At 43.5% G+C, this 20,457-nt stretch overlaps 1 protein-coding gene across 1 annotated transcript in view; it reads right to left on the bottom strand.

Moving 5' to 3' along the window:
- The window catches only part of LOC119047244 (uncharacterized), a 110,284-nt gene that overhangs the window by 13,138 nt on the left and 76,689 nt on the right, over positions 1 to 20,457 (bottom strand). The window contains exons 9-10 of the mRNA XM_037142638.2: positions 2,624 to 2,781; positions 721 to 763 (exon numbers count right to left, since the gene is read on the bottom strand). Coding sequence (XP_036998533.2) covers positions 721 to 763; positions 2,624 to 2,781 — 201 coding nt within the window. The remainder of the gene's footprint in view (positions 1 to 720; positions 764 to 2,623; positions 2,782 to 20,457) is intronic.

The following is a 20,457-nucleotide window of genomic DNA, read 5'->3' as shown; positions in this document are numbered from 1 at the left end:
GGAAATGTACATATTTAAGGGAAATCTATCACCTCATTAGAAATCATATATGAAGTATACAGAGTTGGGTATGAAAGCACCCCCCCATCCACAGGTCATAGCATTAGCTCAGAAAGAGATATCAAAGGCCGTAGGGACTAAAGTGATGACTCACCTGTTAATGTTATGAAGTTACCCATCAGTTTATAGGTCAAATCTAAGTTAAAAATTATATTACTCCAAGGCTAGGAACTGGCAAGAACAGTGAAAGGAAAGTGGCCTAGTGTGTCTCCAGAACAAAGCTATGAACACAAAGCCCTTCAATTCTGAACAGAAGACACTCATTTTCTAATAAGCTGCATGGCCCACAGCACTATCCCAAGCCATCCCTGACATCTTGTACTCTGGGATCGGAGAGAAAACCGCAGCAGTGTCCCGACCTCCCTGGGGAGCCACTGGGCTGCTCTGTGGGAAACAGATCTTCCACGCCAGCATGTGACTCCCCACCGAGCTCACTGAGAGAAATGTCAGACAAACCCCTGGAAAGAAGAAGAACAGCAGGAATGCAAGTTCCGTCTTAGTATCTGAGTAGGAAACCCTGTTGACTTAAAATCCTCTTTTCCAGTTGTCAGAGCAGATCGAAGATATCCCTAGGTGGCCTGCAAGGCATCTAACTCTATGCTTTGCCCCTCTGAGGAGAAAACCTGAATGAAGACCGAGATAAATATCAAGAACACTTACCTGGCGGACAGGATGGGATGCTTTGTTCATTGCCTCAAGCCACCTGAAAGACAGCAAAATGAGAGGCAGTCCCCGTGGGGGGCCCAGTAAGCGCCATTTGGAGGGGCTGGCTGTTCTCCCTGAAACCCATCATTCACATGGCATGATCCTGAGGCTCAGATATATTTCACAGTTCATCATGGAGGGGCAACACATTCTTACACAATTGCTGTTACTAGGTGGCAAAATCCTACTCCCATCAAGCATATTTGAAATAAATTATCCTTATTCTTTACTATGGTTTAATTAGTGCCTAAGAGAAAACTCATTTATTTTTTTAAAAAAATTTACCAAAGTATGTGAATTCATTAACACCAGCAGGGCTCATAACAACTAGTGTATGAACTATAAGGCACTCACTATTAAAATATGGAAACACTGGTAAATAGTCATCACCAAGAGTTCCTCGGACATAATGGTCACTTTAGGGCACCATTACTGCCTCTACTCGAGAACTGAACTTCCTTGGTCCTTTTTCCTTAGCCATGCAGCAGCCTGTTCACCCCACCCCAACTTGCCAATTAAAAAAATTCTTTTAAACCCTGTAACTCCCCATCAAACCATACTGCTTAGTCTTCTTCCCAAAGTTTGGTCTGTTCACTCTGCCCTTCTCTGTTCCATGTCTTCGGTTGTGTGCTGTCTGACCCTATGCCACACGCCTCCTTCAGGAACTCCTCACTCATCCCCACAACCAGAGATCTTCTCTCCCTCCCCCTCACCTCCAGGCCAACCTTGCCTGCTCCTATAACTCATCTCAATTTCTGTTTTAAATTAAAAATGTTGGAATAAGTGCCCTGTTCTGAAGGCTTAATCATACTCATAGTCCTAGGGACCTTAAAGCAATACTCTTAAATGTATTAACTTCTATCCAATAAATACAGGGTGGGGCAAAAATAGATTTCCAGTTGTACATGACACAGTTTATTCTTGTATTATTATTTATTAGTTGTATTATTTTTCTTATGAACTGTGAACTTACTTTTGCCCCACCCCATATTTTGTCCATGACTTGAAATACAGTCAAGTCACCATCATCATATTTCCCTATTTGTCCTTTAAAGCAACATGTATTTGATACATTATGTTCTACATATAAGGGCAGTACATTGTTTGCCTGAGATGTAACAGACCTAGGGCATTCTTTAAAATTGGAGCTGAGTCCAAATTCTCTTAAAGAGATATGCCACTGACACTAACTAACACTTTTGACCCATTACCTGTTGTCATTGTCTTCCTCACCCCAACTCTCACCCTAAATTTGCAGTATTTACATGAAAGTGGTCAGTCAACTCACTGCATTGACCAATGATCTCGCTTCCCTCAGGGTGCTGCACGAAATAATGATCACAGTCACTGAATGCTTCCAGTTTGTCAGCTGCCCCCTGAGTGCGCCTATGCGCACCTGCCATCGGAATGCATGCTCCCAAGATGCCAGCTGGGTCACCCCCGCAAAGCAGCATTATTATTATTTATTTTGCTCAATGCATTGTAGTGTGTTAAACTATAACCTTACCATGTTACTTTTATGCCTTGGACTGTCCATTCAATTAGCTTAAATATATAAATTCAGTAATTTGGGGGGAAGCTAGATATGAACTGTGGCATTATTGAGTGTTTTGAAGAAAATGTAGAGATTCAAAGTAAATGAGTTAAGAGAAGTTGCCTCTGTTTTGAGAGATTCTGTTAGAAAAACTTGGAGGAATAACAAAGAACTGGTCTTGTACTTGAGAAACAGACAATTCCTTGACTCCTGCTCTGAATGTGCTGTTCCAATCCCAATGATCTATAAGACTTCTGTTAAGGAAGCCTCCTTCCCCCACCCCCACCCAAGTGAAAATGGTAAGATAAAAGATTAATGGATTACCTTTTCATTTCTTGGTTTGAGGTTGCACAGAGGCAAAACGTTCTATTTCCAGACTGAGGCACACAGCTGAACACAAAGGGTTTGCCTAAGCTGCTATCTGTGCCCACCTCTGCGCCTGCTAATGTTATCGCCCCCAGAGGCGGGTCTTTGCCTTCGTCCTGTGAGTGATAAGGAAGAGGGTCAGCGTGGGCACTGCAGCTGAGCAGATAAGGGAGAAAATGAGAAAGGAGCAGGCTAAAGTTATTTCTGAATTGGTTGCCTGATCTGAAATAACAATAAAACCACAATGAATTTTTGCAGATTATGTTTTCCATGATATAATCCACATAGCTCCCAATTTCCAGCTATGATATTTTCCCACATTCCTTTCGCATAGCCTCTATTATTATGCATTGTATTTATGCCAATTTAGGGAAGTACCATTAATTTTTAATGCCTATTTTTCCTCTTGGGAAAAAGAACATTGAAAGAATAGATATTACAATATCTCGTGTGGTCGATAGCAACACAAGATCTCCAGTTAGTGTCGAATTAACAGGTCTTTCCTGCTCACTGTGTGTCAGGACTGATCCTAAATACTTTACACACCTAACTGGTTCATCTTCACAGATGCTCAGGAAGTAGTTATTTTTATCATCTCTGTTTTACAGATGAGGAAACTGCAGCATATAGAGAGTAAAGAACATTTTTTAAATGACAATAGTTTAAAATACCATAATATGTATACAAGACTCAATCATTTTACATTTTGTTATTTGTATTCACTTTACAGTTATATCTCGAAACACACCATCTGTTATTCATGTCTTTTGTGAAAACAGCTATATTGAGGTATAATTTACATACAAAAGTCACTTGCATACATGTACAGTTCAGTGATTTATATAGATTTATAGAGTCATGAAACCATTGCCACAGTGTAGTTTTAGAGCTTTCGCATCAATGTCTAAATTTTCCTTGAGCCAATGAGCATCCATGGCTACACTTGCCCCTCCAATCACAGGCAATCCCAGGCCTGCCCCTTCTGGGCATTTTATGTAAGGAGAACCATGCACTATATGATCTTTCCACTTAGTGTAGTGTTTTTATTTGTTTGTTTGTTTTATTTTTTAATTTAAAATCAGAACCCAGGGGGTCTGCTCCAAAGTTAAGTTTCTTTTATTTTACTTAAAAAAAAAAGGATTATTTATTTATTTGATTTCAGAGAGAGGGGAAGGGAGGGAGAAAGAGAGGGAGACAAACATCAATGTGTGGTTGCCTTTCACGTGTCCCCTACTGGGGACCTGGCCTGCAACCTGGGCATGTGCCCTTAGACTGGGAATTGAACTGGCGACCCTTTGGTTTGTAGGCTGGCACTCAATCCACTGAGCCATATAAGCCAGGGCTTAGTGGGATATTTTTGAGTCTTGTTCATGTTGTAGCACCTCTTCATACTTCATTGCTTTTCATTGCTGAGCTATACAGGATGGGGTAAAAGTAGGTTCATATGGAAAATAGTACAATAATTAACAAATAATAATACAAGAATAAACTGTGTTTCTTGTACTCACAACTATAAACTTACCCCTACCCTACCCTGTATTCTATTATATGAATGTGTCTCATTTAGTATATCCCTTCTCAAGCTGATGGAGACTTTTCTTTCCAGTTCTGGCCTATTTTGAACAATGCTGCTATGAACATTTGTGTACAGGTCTTAGTGTAGACATATGCTTTCGTTCTCTTCGGTAGATTACTAGGAATGTAATTGCTGGGCCATATGGTAGGTTTATCTTTAACTTTATAAGACTGCCAAACTGCTTTCCACAGCAACTGTATCATTTTACATTCCCCTCAGCAGTGTGTGAGTGTTTAAATGCTCTACACCCTCACCAATACTCAGCATTGCTCGTCCTTCCAATAGAGTCGTCCTACTGGGCATGCAGTGGTATCTTCTGGGGGGTCTTAATTTGCACATTTCTAATGACTGATGATGTGGAACCTTATTTAGCACAGAGGTTCTTAACTAATTTTAGAAAATAACTTCCTTTGTGATGCTGATGAAAACTATGGACCCCTCCCAATGAGTAAATGAGTACATGTGCATTTACATGTATACAAGGGGTGGACCCTCAAAACACCAGAATTTATTTATAAAAATTGTATATTCTTACATATTTAATCTTCAGTCACCTTCAAAGTACTCTCCATTTGATGCAATACACCTATAGAGATTTTTTTCCACTGCTCAAAACAGTTTTGAACTCGTCAATTTTAATGCCTTTACATGCTTCTGCCTTTTTTTGTTTCACCTCTTCCATATCTGCAAAACATTTTCCTTTGAGGACTTTTTTCTTCCAGGGAAACAAAAAAAAAGTCTCTCATGGCAAGATTGGGTGAATAGAAAGGTCGAGTGATGGGAGTCATGCCGTTTTTGGTCAGAAACTGTTGAACACCCTGTTCAGTGTGGGCAGGTGTGCTCATAAATTACTCACCATGAAATGGGGAGTGTGTTAAAAGAGTTTCAAAAAAAATTTACTGAAACCAAATGCAACCTCTCACAACAACACTAGCTGGTACACTGATATAGGTAGGTTTCTAGAACACTCACCTAGTACAAGGGGAAGCCTGTACTACAAGGGGCCCACCCTCCAGAAGATAATTCCGGGGATTTTCTGGGTCCCCACTCATATTTGTGAATGTTTACATGTAAGTACATATGTATGTGTACATGTAAACACATGCAAAAATTTCTTGCAACTCATGGGTGAATGGATACAAAGGTATTCTGAATCCAAAGATAAATATTTCCTAGTTGTATAGAACTCTATAAACTATTTTCATGGACTCTATCTTTTTTATTCTTCACAACTATCCTATAAGGTAGGAAGCTAATGTTATCCCTGTTTTCTAGAGAAAGAAACTGAGTTTCAACGAGATGCCCCAAGGTTACATGGACAGAGATAGAAGGTAAGCACTGGTCTTCTGGCTCTGTCTTCTGCACAGCTTCTCTCACATGTTGCCTTCTTGGGCCCCTGCAGTGTGAGAGATTGCTGGCTCTTAGAGGCAGCACTTGAAGACTTGTAGTATTCAACAGTTTAGAAGACAGTATATCCTTTAGCCATCAGCTTTCCTTGAATGGAGAGAGAGAGAGAGCTGAAATTTTGATCTGTTTTAGGAAATATTAGAAACTTAGCATCTTGTATAGTAATTGTGTATGGCCAATGCTATGACATTAGAAACCAGCAAAGTATATTTTCATTTATTTTAATAAGGACAAAGAATTTGCATAACTATAAATCATGGCTAATTATATCATTTCCCCAAGAGCATCTTAAACTGTAAACAAAAAGGAGAGGAAGCAAAAATAAAGCCTGGAGAATATATTTTCTTCTGCTCATTTGGTAACAGCAAATATTCCCTGGGTCTGCTTTCCTTTGAGCCCATTATGTAGATTAGATGATGCGATACTGGTCTCTGAGAGTCAGCCCTGGTAGGTCACTCCGGAGCTACCATGTTCTCTCATGTCCTTTCCTGTTAGAACATGCAGAAGAGAACACTCATATGGCACGTGGTACACGTCAAGGAGAGTACCCGAAGTCCAATTTGAGGCTCCTTCCCCTCTGCTTGAGTTGTAGCTGTGTGAGAAGAACAAAACTAGGACAAAAATGGGGACTGTTGTCTCTTACATGGTCTCCATCATGGCCCAGATTCCCTTATCATTAATCTCACCTGCTGCCTCATTGCCCATGATTATGAGCCTGTTGTGGCCTGGAAGCAGCTGCCATAAAAGCTACAGACACCCAGCCTGTGTGGGAAGTGTGGGTGCTCTTGCCACTGTGTGTATTTATGTTACTTTTTACCATGGTTTCACCAGCCCAAGTACCCTGACACTCTGATCTTGCAGAGTCACAGGGGTTGGAAAAGGTTCTCTGTTCAGTCTAATCCTGCTGCTGCCAGAACTGTGGCTCCATATTCACCATTCAAACGTTTTTGAGAGATATAGAACAAGAATCCTTTTTCTATCTTACGGCCATAGCCTTTGGGGTTTCAACTTGTCTTTTAAGTGAAAGTCAGTTCTTCAGTTTGGCAATAATTCTTTTTTTATATATTTTATTGATTATGCCATTACAGTTGTCCTATTCCCCCCTTTATTCCCCTCCCCCCTGCACACCCCTCCCCCCACAGTCCCCCCTTTAGTTCATGTCCATGTGTCACAAGTCTTTTAGATTCTACATTTCCCAAACTATTCTTGCCCTCCCCGTCTATCTTCTACCTACCCTCTATGCTACTTATTCTCTGTACCTTCTCCCCCCTTCTCCCTCTCCCACTCTTCTGCTGTGATCTCCCATCCTCTATGTGATCTCATTTCTGTGGCTCTGTTCCTGATTTAGCTGTCTGCTTAGTTTGCTTTTGGTTTAGGTGTGGTTGTTAATAACTGTGAGTTTGCTATCCTTTCACTGTTCATTTTTTTATCTTCTTTTTCTTGGATAAGTGCCTGTAACATTTCATATAATAAGGGCTTGGTGGTGATGAACTCCTTGAACTTGACCTTATCTGAGAAGCGCTTTATCTGCCCTTCCATTCTAGATGAAAGCTTTGCTGGATAGAGCAATCTTGGGTGTAGGTCTTTGGCTTTCATGACTTGGAATACTTCTTTCCAGCCCCTTCTTGCCTGTAAGGTCTCTTTTGAGAAATCTTCTGACAGTCTGATGGGAACTCCTTTGTAGGTGACTGTCCCCTTATCTCTTGCTGCTTCTAGAATTCTCTCCTTCATTTTAATCTTGGCTAATGTAATTATGATGTGCCTTGGTGTGTTCCTCCTTGGGTCCACCATCTTTGGGTCTCTCTGAGCTTCCTGGACTCCCTGGAAGTCTATTTCCTTTGCCAGATTGGTGAAGTTCCCCTTTATTATTTGTTCAAATAAGTTTTCCACTTGTGGCTGTTCCTCTTCCCCTTCTGGTACCCCTATAATTCAGATGTTGGAGTGTTTAAAGATGTTCTGGAGGTTCCTAAGCCTCTTCTCATTTTTTTGAATTCTTGTTTCTTCATATTTTCCTGTTTGGTCATTTTTTTCTTTCTTCTGGTCCACTTGATTGATTTTTAGTCCCAGTTTCCTTCCCGTCACTATTGGTTTCTTGTGCATTTTGCTTCATTTCACTTAGTGTAGCCTTCATTTTTTCATCTAATTTGCAACTAAAATCAACCAGTACTGTGAGCATCCTGATCTCTAGTGTTTTGAAAAGTGCATCTGATAGGTTAGCTATCTGTTTGTCGCTTAGAAGTATTGGCTCTGGGGCTTTGAGCTGTTCTTCTGCTTGATCCATAATGCTTTGGTATGTTTGCACCTGTTACGTATGAGGGGTGAATGCTTAGGTGTTTACCAGGGCAGGCCAACCCAGTCCCTGGGTTGTGACCCTGTACGTGGGGGTGGGGTCAGAGAGGGAGCAATGGCATTCCTCTCTCTCTTGGATTTTGGTCCCCTCTGCCACTCCCCACAAGCAAATTGGGCTTTTCTGGTGCTGGTTCCCAGGTTGGTGGGCTTCTGCTCATTCTAGAACCCTGTGGGTCTCCCCAAGGAATTCTCCTGTGAGGCTAGGAGCCTCTCCTGGCACCTCAGCCCACGAAAGTTTTTTCAATCAGTGCTTTTAGGCTTTATTTTCCCATGGCTGGGGCCCTGGGTTGCATGGTCTATCTCACTGCCTGTTTTTAAACCTGCCTGGTTTCTCTGTGCACAAATGTCTTCAGTCAGCCAGTCACCTTGGGAGCCTTACTGGGTTTTCATCCCGTACTGGCCAGGGTTGCCTATCAGTGCCTCCTCCTGCTGGGACCCCTCTCCCCCAGCCGCCGACTCCACCCCTTTTACTGGTCTGGATGAGTGGTTCATTGTCAGACTTCGGTACAGTTCAATTTTCTGTCTTTTCTGTTTGTGTTTTTCTTTCTAAATCTTTGTTGTCCTTAAATTTGGCTGTGCGAGGAGGTACATTATTTCAACCTATGCCTCCATCTTGGCCGGAGTGGCAATAATTCTTTAATGGGTTCTGTTTGATTTCTTCCCCCTGGCTCTGCCAAAAGTCTCACTTTTGTCTGTACTGGAAACAGTGATGATTTGTTTAAGACTTTGGTTTCCCCACAACTTTATATTCTCCTTTCCAAGACATAAAAAGGCTCTTACTTCATTTTTGAAAGAATTTCTGAGCGACATCAGAGATCCAGCGGCCGCATGTGTGCAGGATTGACTAGAACAGCAGGGATGCCGAAGGGATTTACCAAGGAAGTGCTCACTGAGGTCCAAAAGCTATCGACGAGAGTAAAGGAACTCGAGCTGTTGATGCCAGATGGCCTGGGGTAAAGTTGACACTGTCTATCATGAAATAAGATTTCTGCGCTAGGAATGCCAGAGGTCACACTGCTCAGCAAAGGGAAATAGTAAACAATAGTAATGACAAAAACCCAGCCCAGAGTGAACCCACTTCTAAATTAAATGATTCCTTACAAACAAAAATACAGGCAAGAACAACTGTGTCTGTCTGCACCTTGGGCTCTGTGGAGAAACAAAATTACCTACAGACGTTTTGAGTTTTTTGCTTTGGTCAAAATTTTGGTTTGAACATGCTAGGAACTTTTTAAAAAAGTTGTTGTTGTAAGGCCTCTTTGTCTCAGAACAGAGGAAAAGGCTGGGATACTCTACCATTTCATTTTATCTGAAGGCGCTGTCACGAACACCCATGAACTAAGGGTGAGGGAAAAAGGCATCTTTAGCTGTGAAAAATAGCTAAATCTCAGTGGGGAAACCAGAGCCAAGATAAATTTAGAGGGAAAGAAAGCATGTCCTGAAGCAACACACCACATGAAAGGGTGCATGAAATATACATCTAGAGTGCTATACTTAAAGCTACCGGGATGAAGCAAACCTGAACGATGAGTGTCTCTTGGAGCCTTATTAATGATGCTGAGGACCCTTTATCTCCAGGCAGCGGTTTGCACGCACCCTTCCCCACCGGTGATGGACAACCATCACATTTCAATAGCTATGAGATGATGGCCTCTGTCCTGTCTTAGGCGATAGGATCAGGAGAGCAGCGGAGCCTGCAGAGGCCAGAAGAAGGGAAAGATAGGAGTGTTTTCTCACTGTAGCAACTTTGCTATTTTTGTTCTGTGATTAAATAGAAGTCTTAAGTCCAGGGACTGTGAGGCCCTCACTATATGACTCCTGATTATTACACACATCCATTTGAATATGCAGCTGTGTATTTGTTGATTTGGTATGCACTTTTTCCCCTCCAGGTGGGCAAGAACAGATAGCCGAAGAACAGAGAGTGAAGGGAGCATGGAAGTCAGACCCTTGTTTGGGGGTGGCTTCCATGGGTTCCCCGTCAAGCTTCATGCATTTAACCTCTCTCTTTTTGCTTTCAGCAAGAAACTGAGATGATGACAATTTTATTGCCCCCAAAGTTGCCACACCTCTCCAGTCAGAACGTACTATTGCTCTTTCTCCGCCTTGATAAGGCTGCCTGGCTGCCGTTGCGATGTCAGGAGACGCTAACTGGATGCAGACTCGGATTTTGTGCTTTCCCGCCTGCCCGCAGTGGTGAAGCGTTGTGTAGCAGTGATAAACCCACACTGGCAGCACCACGTTGTTTCCTGGCACCAGGGAGACTCTGGGCTCCAGGAGGCACAGGCAGCTCTGGGGGCTGACGGAGTTCATTGCGCAGACAGGCTTCCCTTAGGAAAGCCAGCCGAGTGGAGGGATGCTAATGATGTTGGGGTTGGGGCTGCCCTGGCTCTGCAGCTTTGAAGAGACACTTTCAGCCTCAATCACACGTCTCATTTGTCACCATTTTCCTTGGCTCCTCGGCTATCCTTAGAGTATAACAGCTACCACCCAATCCTTTCATCACAACAGAAAGACTGTGAAGTAGTAAATCTGAGTCATACTCATGACCTTGTTCAAAACTGTCAAAGAGTTACCAGGATAACTATAAAATCAAGACATTCTGCATTTAAGTTCTGCTATTGACTGTCTGTCCTCCAAGGCTTCCCTCTGAACTAGTGTGTTGTTGGTTCACACAGATGAGCTGGGTTTGAATCCTCTGATTGGGTACTTATGTGACCTTGGGCCAGTACTTAACCTCTCTGTGCCTTAGTTATAAAATATGGTTGTTTTATAAGAATTGAGTTAATATATATTTTATAAAGTGTTCAGAACAGTGTCTGGCCCTTTATAAGTTTGGTATACATATTAACTTTCATTATTATGCATAAATTTGATGAAAGTGAGGAGTAAGAGCCCAGAAAATTTGTTTACCAAGAAGCTTTAATATGAGTAACAGGGTAACTGTATTTAAACTAAGTTCCTTTATCTGTCTTTTTCCCCCCACTCCAAGAATTACAGCTGCATGAACAAGAGGAAGGACTTAGTCTTGAAAATCTCAGGGTCCTCATCTATAAAATGGGAATTCCAGCACCTTCCTTTGTGAGGATGAAATCGTCTACATAATGTGTTTGGTACATAGCTGTCCAATGAAGGTCCTTCCTTTCCCACATCTGGGTCCACTTTCAGTTTGAGTGTAAATGGAGCATCCCTACCATATCTTTAGGACTCGCTGCAGCTGGGAGAAAAGCTCTAGGCCACCCCACCCTCCACCCAGGAACACCCTGCCTGGGGTGGAGGGAGAAGACAGAAGGGAGGAAGCCTGGGGGACTTCGCTGTCCCATCTTGGAAGGAAGCTGTGATGATCTGAGTGGTTGGCTCTCTGCCTGGATCCTTGTCCTTCAGGGGACAGAGCTCACTCATTGAGGGCTCTGAGATGGAGAGGTGTCAGTACTTGCTTCTGGCTGCAGCTACACTTGGACGGAAGGTTCCCCACAGCCCCCAGGGAGAGGCTGCCCGCTGGTCAGAGCCAGGTACTTCCTCCTCTCTCTGCCTCCCTCTGTGTTCTCTTCCTGACCTCATCTATAAAATGGGAATTCCAGCACCTTCCTTTGTGAGGTGCAGGAAGTCCTGCCCTCCTGCATTCACATTCTAGGTTTGATTGGATTTCTCTCCACTTACCACCCTCTCCCCGCCCTTCCCTCCACTAGTGCTCACTGAGTGTATGTGTGTACATACTGGACACTAAGGTCCACTTAGTGGTCCACTGGTCCACTTAGTACTGGACACTGAGGCCCTGCACGGCTTTCAGCTTGGGCTCATTTCCTGGTCTCATTCCTGACAATTCCACAGCCCCTTTTCTGGCCATGTTCTTTGACCATGGGAATGTTTCAAAGCCAGCGTGCTTATTCTTACTCATGGGCCTTCGACAGGCTTACTCTGACCTTCATTATGAAAGAGGTGACCCAGTTCTCCTGGGGGGGCCGTGTTTTATTCTCAGTGGATTCAGGTGTTTATCTCCACACAGCATTTCTTTGCTTTAAAAAATGGAATATGTTATGTACCAAAGTCTTTGCCCCCCAACCCAAACTCACATATTAAAATCCTAACCCTCAATGTGATGGTATTAGAAGGTTGGGCCGTTGAGAGGTGACTAGGTCATGAGGGTCAAGCCCTCATGAGTGGGATCAGTGTCCCCTGCTAGAATGTGAGGACACATCAGAAATTCAGATGCCTATGAATCAGATACCAAATCTGCCAGAGCCTTGATGTTGGACTTTCTAATCTCTAGAACTGAGAGAAAGAAATGTTTGCTATTTCAGTCACCAAGCCTATGGTATTTTTATTAAGCAACCTGAATGGACTACGGCAGGGTGATTGACCTGAAGGAAGAATTTTGTTTTTCCTTTGAAGTATCACACTCCACCCTTCTATTTCATCCCTCCTGACATCACTTTGATCCAAGGCCTTGGCAGCACATGTCTCATCAGTTCAGCAGCCTCCTGGCTGAGCTTCTCGAGACCAGTAAAATCTTGACAACATAATCGGAACCATCTGATATCGCCCACACAAGGGCTGCTTCCACTGCACTGCCCACGGCACCATTGCCAACTTATTGCCTCTCAGCTCCTAATTTATACTTCATTGCCTGATTTGTGGAAATAGATCTGGGACTTTAATTTTTTTTCCCTTTTCCAGCTGGTAGGAAGTTAAGCTTTGCCGGTACAGTGTGATGGGGAGACATGGCAGGGAGAAGGGTTCTTCTTCCTGGTTCGGGTGGACAGTTCCAAAGGCGCCAAGAGCGTGCTGCATTCTTCTCTATTTCTCGGCCCTTCAGGTTTCCTCCAGTGCTAACTGCTAGTGGATGTGGCTTCCCCAAGGTTTCCCAGTTCTCCATTTGGGGAACAGTGGCATTGTGAGGAGCCCCAGACAGTGCTATACACTATCTTGGGGTTCTGTTCTGCACACCCTTTCCTCAACCCTGTGGGACTGGACATACAGGAAATTGTCCCCCAGTAAGAGGTGCCCCGAAGTACATTAGCTTCTTACAGAGGGAGGCATCTCCAGGTGCCAGTTTTAACAACATGCACAGTGGCACCCAGCACCCACTATGCACCCAACTCCCTCTGTGTGCCCAGCCTTGGTTCACCTATATTGTAGGCTTTTGTTTTTTGTGACTGTCCCAAAGCAGACACTATGCTCTCTAGACCTCCCACCTACAGCAGTACCCTGTCACCCCCCCGTGCTCCTGATTCCCTGCACACACGTCCAGCAGTCATGGACCATCTGAGTTCCAGCAAGCTGTTTCTGCTAGCCCAGGGACTGTGGACCAGCTCTGGCCCAGGCAACCTATCGTTCAGTGGCTGCGGCCAACCCCATCATTCAGTGGCTGCGGCCAACCCCATCATTCAGCAGCTGCGGCCAATCTCTCTAATGAGGCCTGAACCTCTACTTTTAAATTTGTGCTTTTTTGGTTGCTTCTCTCTTTGCTTTAAGGTATCTTTTAGACAGTACCTTTTAGAAGGTACCTTCTTTTTAAAATCTTTATAATTACTTTTCTATTATTGGATAATAGTTCTTTACATTAAATTTTTTTCATTTAAATGACTGTGTGTGATGGTTAATTTTATGTATTAATTTAACTAAGCTATGGTGCTATAGACATTTGGTCAAACACCATTCTAGATGTTGCTGCGAAGGTATTTTTCAGATGTGATTTACCTTGAAATCAGTAGCATTTGAATAAAGGAGATTACTCTCCATCATGTGGGTGGGTCTCCTTCAATCAGTTGAAGGCCTTAGGAGAAATGGACAGAGGTCTCGCGGAGGAGGACAGAATTCTGCCTCCAGACTGCCTTTAGACTCAACTTTGACATCGACTTTCCTGGGTCTCCAGACTGCTGGACTGTCTTGTGGAATTCAGACTTGCCAGGCTTTGGAATTGTGTGAGCCAGCTTCTTAAAATCGGTCTCCTCCCTCAACACACATGTCCTACTGATTCTGTTTTCTCTGGAGAACCCTTACTAATATACCATGTGGTTTCAAACTCCTGAGTGGGCCCAGATTGCTAGACTTGTGAACACTTCAAAAATATTTAATCAAGGCTCTCCTGCTGATTCCTCATCCCTTCCATAACCTGGTCCCACCATATCCACCCAATTACATTAATAGTTCTGATGTCCCAGGAATTCCTCACTCTTTCTCTTCCTGTGCTCAACTTTGCTTCATTATTTGTGCCCTCCCATCTCTTCTCCTTCCATTTATATTCTAGCCATCCTCCAAGGTCCAGCTCAAATTCCTCTTCCTCCATAAAGTCTTTTTTTTTTTTTGCCTCTTATAGCCATCACTATTCTCTCTTCCTGGGAAGCATGCGTGTGCCATATGATTGAGTGCTGAATGAGATAGTGCCTCATGTGGTTTTTTTTTTTGCTAATAGTTATTGAGATTGAGTTTTTATTATGCACTATGCTATGTACTTTTAATCATCTCAAGTGGGAGATACTCCATCAAACTCTTTGTATAGACTACAGGCTCCCCCAAGAGTCACCATATAATCAAAAATTGTCTTCTTTTTCTGAGGAACCAAATGGCATAGCAAACTGGAACTATGGCCTGTTGTCCTTAAGTAAGACGTCATAAGATCAGGATACGCCTTTTCAGAAGATAAATGACAGGGACATAATTGAGGGAGAGAACATATACTATGTGCCATATTCCTGGGAGAAATCTCTCTGAGCATCTGAAAATTATAATTGCCTGCTGGTTTAGTATTTCTAGTAAATAGTAAAGAGAAGCCTTTCCACTGAACCTGCCTTCACGGAGATGACCCGTCCTCTGATCCACAGTGGAACCTCGGGGAGGGAATGAAAATGCTCAGGAAACATTCCCCTCTTTTAGTAGTTGCTGCATTGTGTCCATAGAGTTTAGTGGAAGTTTTTAGCAAAACCCCTTCTGTCTAACCTCAAAAGAATGGAATGACTCAGACCTTTGGGGGAAAAAAAAAAGAGATTCATCAGCACAGTGCTAAATAGAGTGTAGGTGATTTCTGGATGCCATTTAGCCTTGTCTAGAGTGAAGGTTAAAATGAAAGCAGATGTGTCTTGACTCTTCATGTCCAGAGAGGTTTGTCTTAATACTCCTTGTTGATTTGGGCAAGGTTATAAAATGATCTCACTGTGAGGCTTATGTTATCTGCATTCTCCAAACAGGGAAGTGGGGGCATGTGAGGTTAAGTAATTTGGCCAAAGAAACACAGCTGGTGGGTGGTAAAGCCAGGATGCTCACCAAAGCCTGTCTGAGTGTGGCATGAGGCTATCTCTGTGGAGTAAGATTTATTTCATAAAGGCCAGATATACTATCATGCTTATATTCACCTTGTGGGGTCAGGGATGTTTTTATCCCAGACTTGTAGTCCAGGATTAGGCTTAGAAAACCTCATTGAATTGCCCAGGCCCATCCAGGTAGCAAGTTAGCAGGGTCGAGGCCTGGATGCCAGTCTGTGAGATCCAGAGTCGGTACTCTCGTCTATTCGTAGATGGACTATTTCCTGTGGGTATTACAAGGTACATTTAAGTTGCATCTGAGCAGACATTGTGGTTCCCCCCCCAAGAGAGTGGCTAAGACAGTGCTGTATCTCAAGAACTTAAGTCATGAACAGTGATCATGGCGTGCAACTGCGAAGGAGCCCAGAGTCCTGGCATCTAGCACCGGTTTCTTTTGGAATAAGTCACTACTGTTTTTGTTTGTTTGTTTGTTTTATTTCTTCACAGCTATGACCTGACCCCTCCAGAGACAAGTCTCCTTAGGTTCATGTTCAGAAAAATGTCCCTTTCCCTGGAATTGTGTGAAGGCTACTTGTCTGGTGACTTGGGCCTTCTTCAACAGCCATGCCTGATTTTAGATTGCATAAAGGTGGTGCTGGGTGCATTGTACTCTGGCGCTCTGCCTGTGCTCTGCTCCTTAACGGGCACCTTACTCACTAGCCATCGGCCAGGGTGGAAGAACTCTGTGGGCTGCTTATCTAGATTGAGACAGTGACTGAGCAGAATGCTTCCACTGCTGTTTGTGTAATTTAGTGCAGAGACCTTTTTGATCTCTGAATCCTCCCCCCATGCTGAGGACAAAAAAAAAATAGCATAATGGAAGAGGTATTCTAATCACTGATTAGACAAAAGCTTTGGGATGGTGTGTAGGTTTAATTTGTTACTGTGTTTCACATTTGTGCAGAAGCAGAAGAGTTGGCTGGGTATTAATTTTCCCTTCGGTACAAAAACACTTTGAACCTCAGTGCTAAATGGTTTTTTTTCCTGTGAAATGTTTTAACTCTATGAACTCTACTTTTATTCTACTCATACAGATTTGTAAAAAGATGCTCCAGCTTTACAGCCTGGAGATACTCTTTTTCAGGATTGGAGACTATGATTTATTGGAAATATTATTGAATATAACAGCAAGAATGACTGCCTTTAATTTTCTGCCTATTTAGTTCTAAGAATAGTGTTAGATGCTTTTTATGTGTTAGTTTATTTAATTTATAGAATATCCCTTTAGGAGCTGTGTAGGTCCTTTTATGACAATTTGAATTATGCAAATTTGGGGTAGTATTGTGTAAACATCAGGCACAAAATCAGAGTAACTCCCAAATTAAATAAAAATCAAACAAGTATTTCAAAACATATGGGCCAGGGGAACTCTGTTTCTATTGCCACAAGGCAGTATTTCTTTAGCCAGTAACCAGAAGCACCTGCCGTTTTCTGCTAAGATTAGTCTTGGATTCCATTAGTTCTTAAGAAAATGTTATTTGCACGAAATACAATAGTCTTTTATTGTAATCCCAGAGGGCACAGGGCAGTGTGGGGCATTTTTTGCACCTGGTGAGCAATCAGTAAATGATCATTTAGTCGCAGGGGTGTTCAACTGGCAGCCCCAGGGCCAAATGTGGCCCAGGATGGCTATGCATGGGGCCCAACACAAAATTGTAAGTTAATTTAAAACATTATGAGATGCTTTCGTGGGTATGTGTCATGATGTATTTCATGTGTGGCCCAGGACAACTCTTCTTCTTCCAGTGTGGCCTAGAGATGCTGAAATGTTGGACACCCCGACAGTGGATCTGAACAAGGAGAGTGTGGTCACAAATAAGCTGGCTAGTCCTTCACCTTTGCAAACATGAGCCTGACCGCCATTGTTTCAGCCCTTGCTAGCTCATGGATAAGGTTTGCACTTACAGCTAAAATGACAAAATAACTTGTGAGGTCCAGCCAAGTACCGCTATATAGCTTTCATTCCATCCTCTCAATCTTGCTTTTCAATTCCTTCCTTGTTTTCCTTGAGGAATTCCTTCCTCCCTCTTTCTCTCCTTACTGCCTTCAGCAAAATAGCACATGTGTAAGGGTTTTGCATACATACACTTTTACTTTCAAGTAGTTATTGATTCACAGGAAGTTGAAAGAGTAATACAGGCAGGACCTATGTACCCTGCACTCAGTTCCTCCAGCGGTAACGACTCGTAGAAGTAGAGCAGCACGTGTGTTTTTGATGAGCAGTAGCTTGCTGGGTTTAACTTCTAAGGGAAAAGCACATGTTGAGGAGCAGACAACTTCTCATCAGGCCTCAGACCAGGGCAGGCTTCATGTGCGCCACCAGGCCACCGCACAAAGCTCTATCAGTGGAAGGATGCAGTCAGCATCTTGAAAGTCTTAATGATTTTGCCTTAGAATAATGTTTTGCATGAGAATTAGGTGGAACGGTGGAGCCTGTGCCAGGGGCTGGGAGCCTTGTCCCATGTGTGGGCCCATCTCTCTGTTTCTGTGGGACACGGTGTGGATCTCCTGCTCCCTTGCTCCCACCCAGTGACCACTGCTCCCTTCCCTGCTGCAGGGGGCTGGGTGTGGGTGCCAGAGGGTTCGGTGGGGAGGAAGGAATTTGGTGCCTGGGACAGTCTACCCTTGCCCCTCAAGTATCCTGAGAGAGATATTTTGTATTAAATCACAGATACCAAATGCCATGACAAGCCATGAGAGAGATGGCAGGAGAAAGGAAAAAGCTTTTAAGCTGCATTTTGAACAGAGGCCATTTTCATTTGGTGCTGGGCCCCACAAATTATATTGCCAGCACTACTTAAAACTATTTTATAGCCCAATCTCTTACAAGAAACCTAGGCATGAACATGAATATTTATCAGGAAATAGGAAGCTTTGACAGAAACACAGGAATATCTGTTTGTCAAAGGCAAAAATAGTTCCCACTAAGGGCAGAGAAATCTCCCTAAAGCACATTCTTACCAAGTCAGAGACTGCTCTCCAGCACCCAGTGCTTGCTGCTCACAGAATACATTCCACAGCCACGGCAGGGCCCTGGGTCTCAGCCAGTGATGTCCCCTCATCCTGTCTCCTGAATTCAGGTTCCACCAGACCCTAATTCAGACCCGAACTTGCTGCCAACTAAGCGCACTACATGCTCTCCCAGTTCTGTGCCTTTGCTTACACTATAGTATTTGTAAAATGCCAATTTGACCACTCTTTGAGGCTGAGCTATCACATCTCTCCCAAGGCTCCTAGCCTGTGTCTACCTCATGGCCTTGACACGTTTCCTCTGCTCATATCGTTCTTTCTGTAGGTCTCGTACAGCTAGAACCATCTCCTCATTCAGAAGGAAGCTCACCTTCCAGAGAGCTCTACCTGAATACCTGCACTTAGTTAAACTCCACCCTATCTTATCCCATTCCTCCTCTATTAATTGTGTTGATCATTTTATAAATTGACTTTGCATATTTAATTATTTTTTTACTGGTTTAATGATCATCTCTCCCCATGAGAGCAGGACCCCTTTTTGCCTTCTTTATCTATACATATACATGCCTTAAACTGTGCTTTGCTTTATATGTGTTGAGTAAAGAAAGGGCCCTTTCTCTCTTCAAACACTGAAGTGTGCTGTATGTCATATATTGGTTACATGTTTTCTCTCTTCTAAGCTACTCACTTCTGGAAGTGGGGAAAGATTCATTCTTATTTTTCACAATGCCTCAGAGAGACCTTGGCTTCCACAAGTCTTCACTGAATGCAGCTATAAAAATAAATGGGGCAGATGCAGGGCATTTCTTTTCTCTTCCAGAACAACTGGACTCAGCATTAAGGCAGAGAGATCAAAACTAATTGCCGAAACGAGCAGCACATGCCATTTTAGATATTCACTGTGTCTGTAGCAAGGACGGGCTTGGAAAAGGGTGTAATCAACTAACAGCACACAGTGTCCAGTGTGACCTCTGTGTTCATCACAAGGCCATTCTCTTCAGGCAGTTGGTTGCCTTTGTGGCCTGTGGGATGAAAAGCTTCTCAAAATAGAGACCAGGGATGAGCTCTAGTTCTGATGGGAGGGATCAGAGCTGGCGGGCACCTTCTTTATGAGCATGGGGCATCTGTGTTATTCTTTTAGCAAAGCACTTTGATCTTCATTAGCGATAAAAATGGAGATACTCACCCACAAATCATTTTGGGAATCTAGGGGATGTGAGAAAGTAAAGTGGGGTATTAATCTAGAGAGTGACATGTGTGGGGCAGAAATGGGACCATTAAGTCAAAGTAGTATACTTAACAAACAAAAATAAAGAAGAGTGGCCTATTCTGGCTGTCCTTGGGCAAGAACATGAGGCCCTGCTGACCCGCTCAGCTGAGTTGAGATGAGGCTCTGTAAGCTCCAGGATAAGAGACTGAAGCTGCAAAAGATCTCCAGGCACCAGAGAACAGAGTCATTATGCCCGAGGCTGGGGGTGCGGACATTTGGAGGCCAGGCAGGGAGAGAGGGTGTGCAGTGTTCTATCCTGAAACTTGTTCACACAACTTCCTCTTCCCTTACTCCACAGAGGAGTTTCTCACTGGAAATGCTGATTAGCACGGATATTCCCGCTGCTAATGGTGAGAATTAGGATGGCTCCCCTTCCCTCTTAACTATGCAAAGACCTAGGATGGGGCACCTCGGTGCTGCTGTGCAAGTGGTTTCATTCCTGGGGACAGTTAGCGATTCAGAGAGGGTATCTTGGAGGAAAGGGCAGTGTGTGATATGCACAGAACAGCATAAAACTATGCAGACTATGGCATAAATGAGAATCATGCTGGAGCTCCTGAGACCTGTCTGCTGGGGTCACATACCTCCTCGAGAAGCTGAGATTAACTCTGGGCACTGATAGAAAAGGGCGTGATGATTTGGGATTCTGAAGCTGGTCTGGGGAGGCGATGTTAAGGAGATCCTGTATGCCAGGTCCTGGACAGCTTGGTGGAGTAAAGATTTGCATTAGTCTTCTTGCTGGGCTGAAAATGCCTACTATGTGACAGGGCAGCATTGCTGGTTTCCAATGAGATATCCCCCTCCCCTGGGTATTCAGAGCTCAAGCTAGCAGCTCTGGCTATGGTGAGAGAGAGGACTGTGGGCAGAGGCCACAGCCGGACACCTTGCCTATAGGAAGGTCTCATTGTATTCAGTCAGG

The sequence above is a fragment of the Artibeus jamaicensis genome, unplaced genomic scaffold (assembly GCF_021234435.1).
Source record: "Artibeus jamaicensis isolate MK-2021 breed Jamaican fruit bat unplaced genomic scaffold, CSHL_Jam_final contig_3243, whole genome shotgun sequence".
NCBI lineage: Eukaryota > Metazoa > Chordata > Mammalia > Chiroptera > Phyllostomidae > Artibeus > Artibeus jamaicensis.
This window is presented reverse-complemented; position numbering and strand designations above follow the sequence as displayed.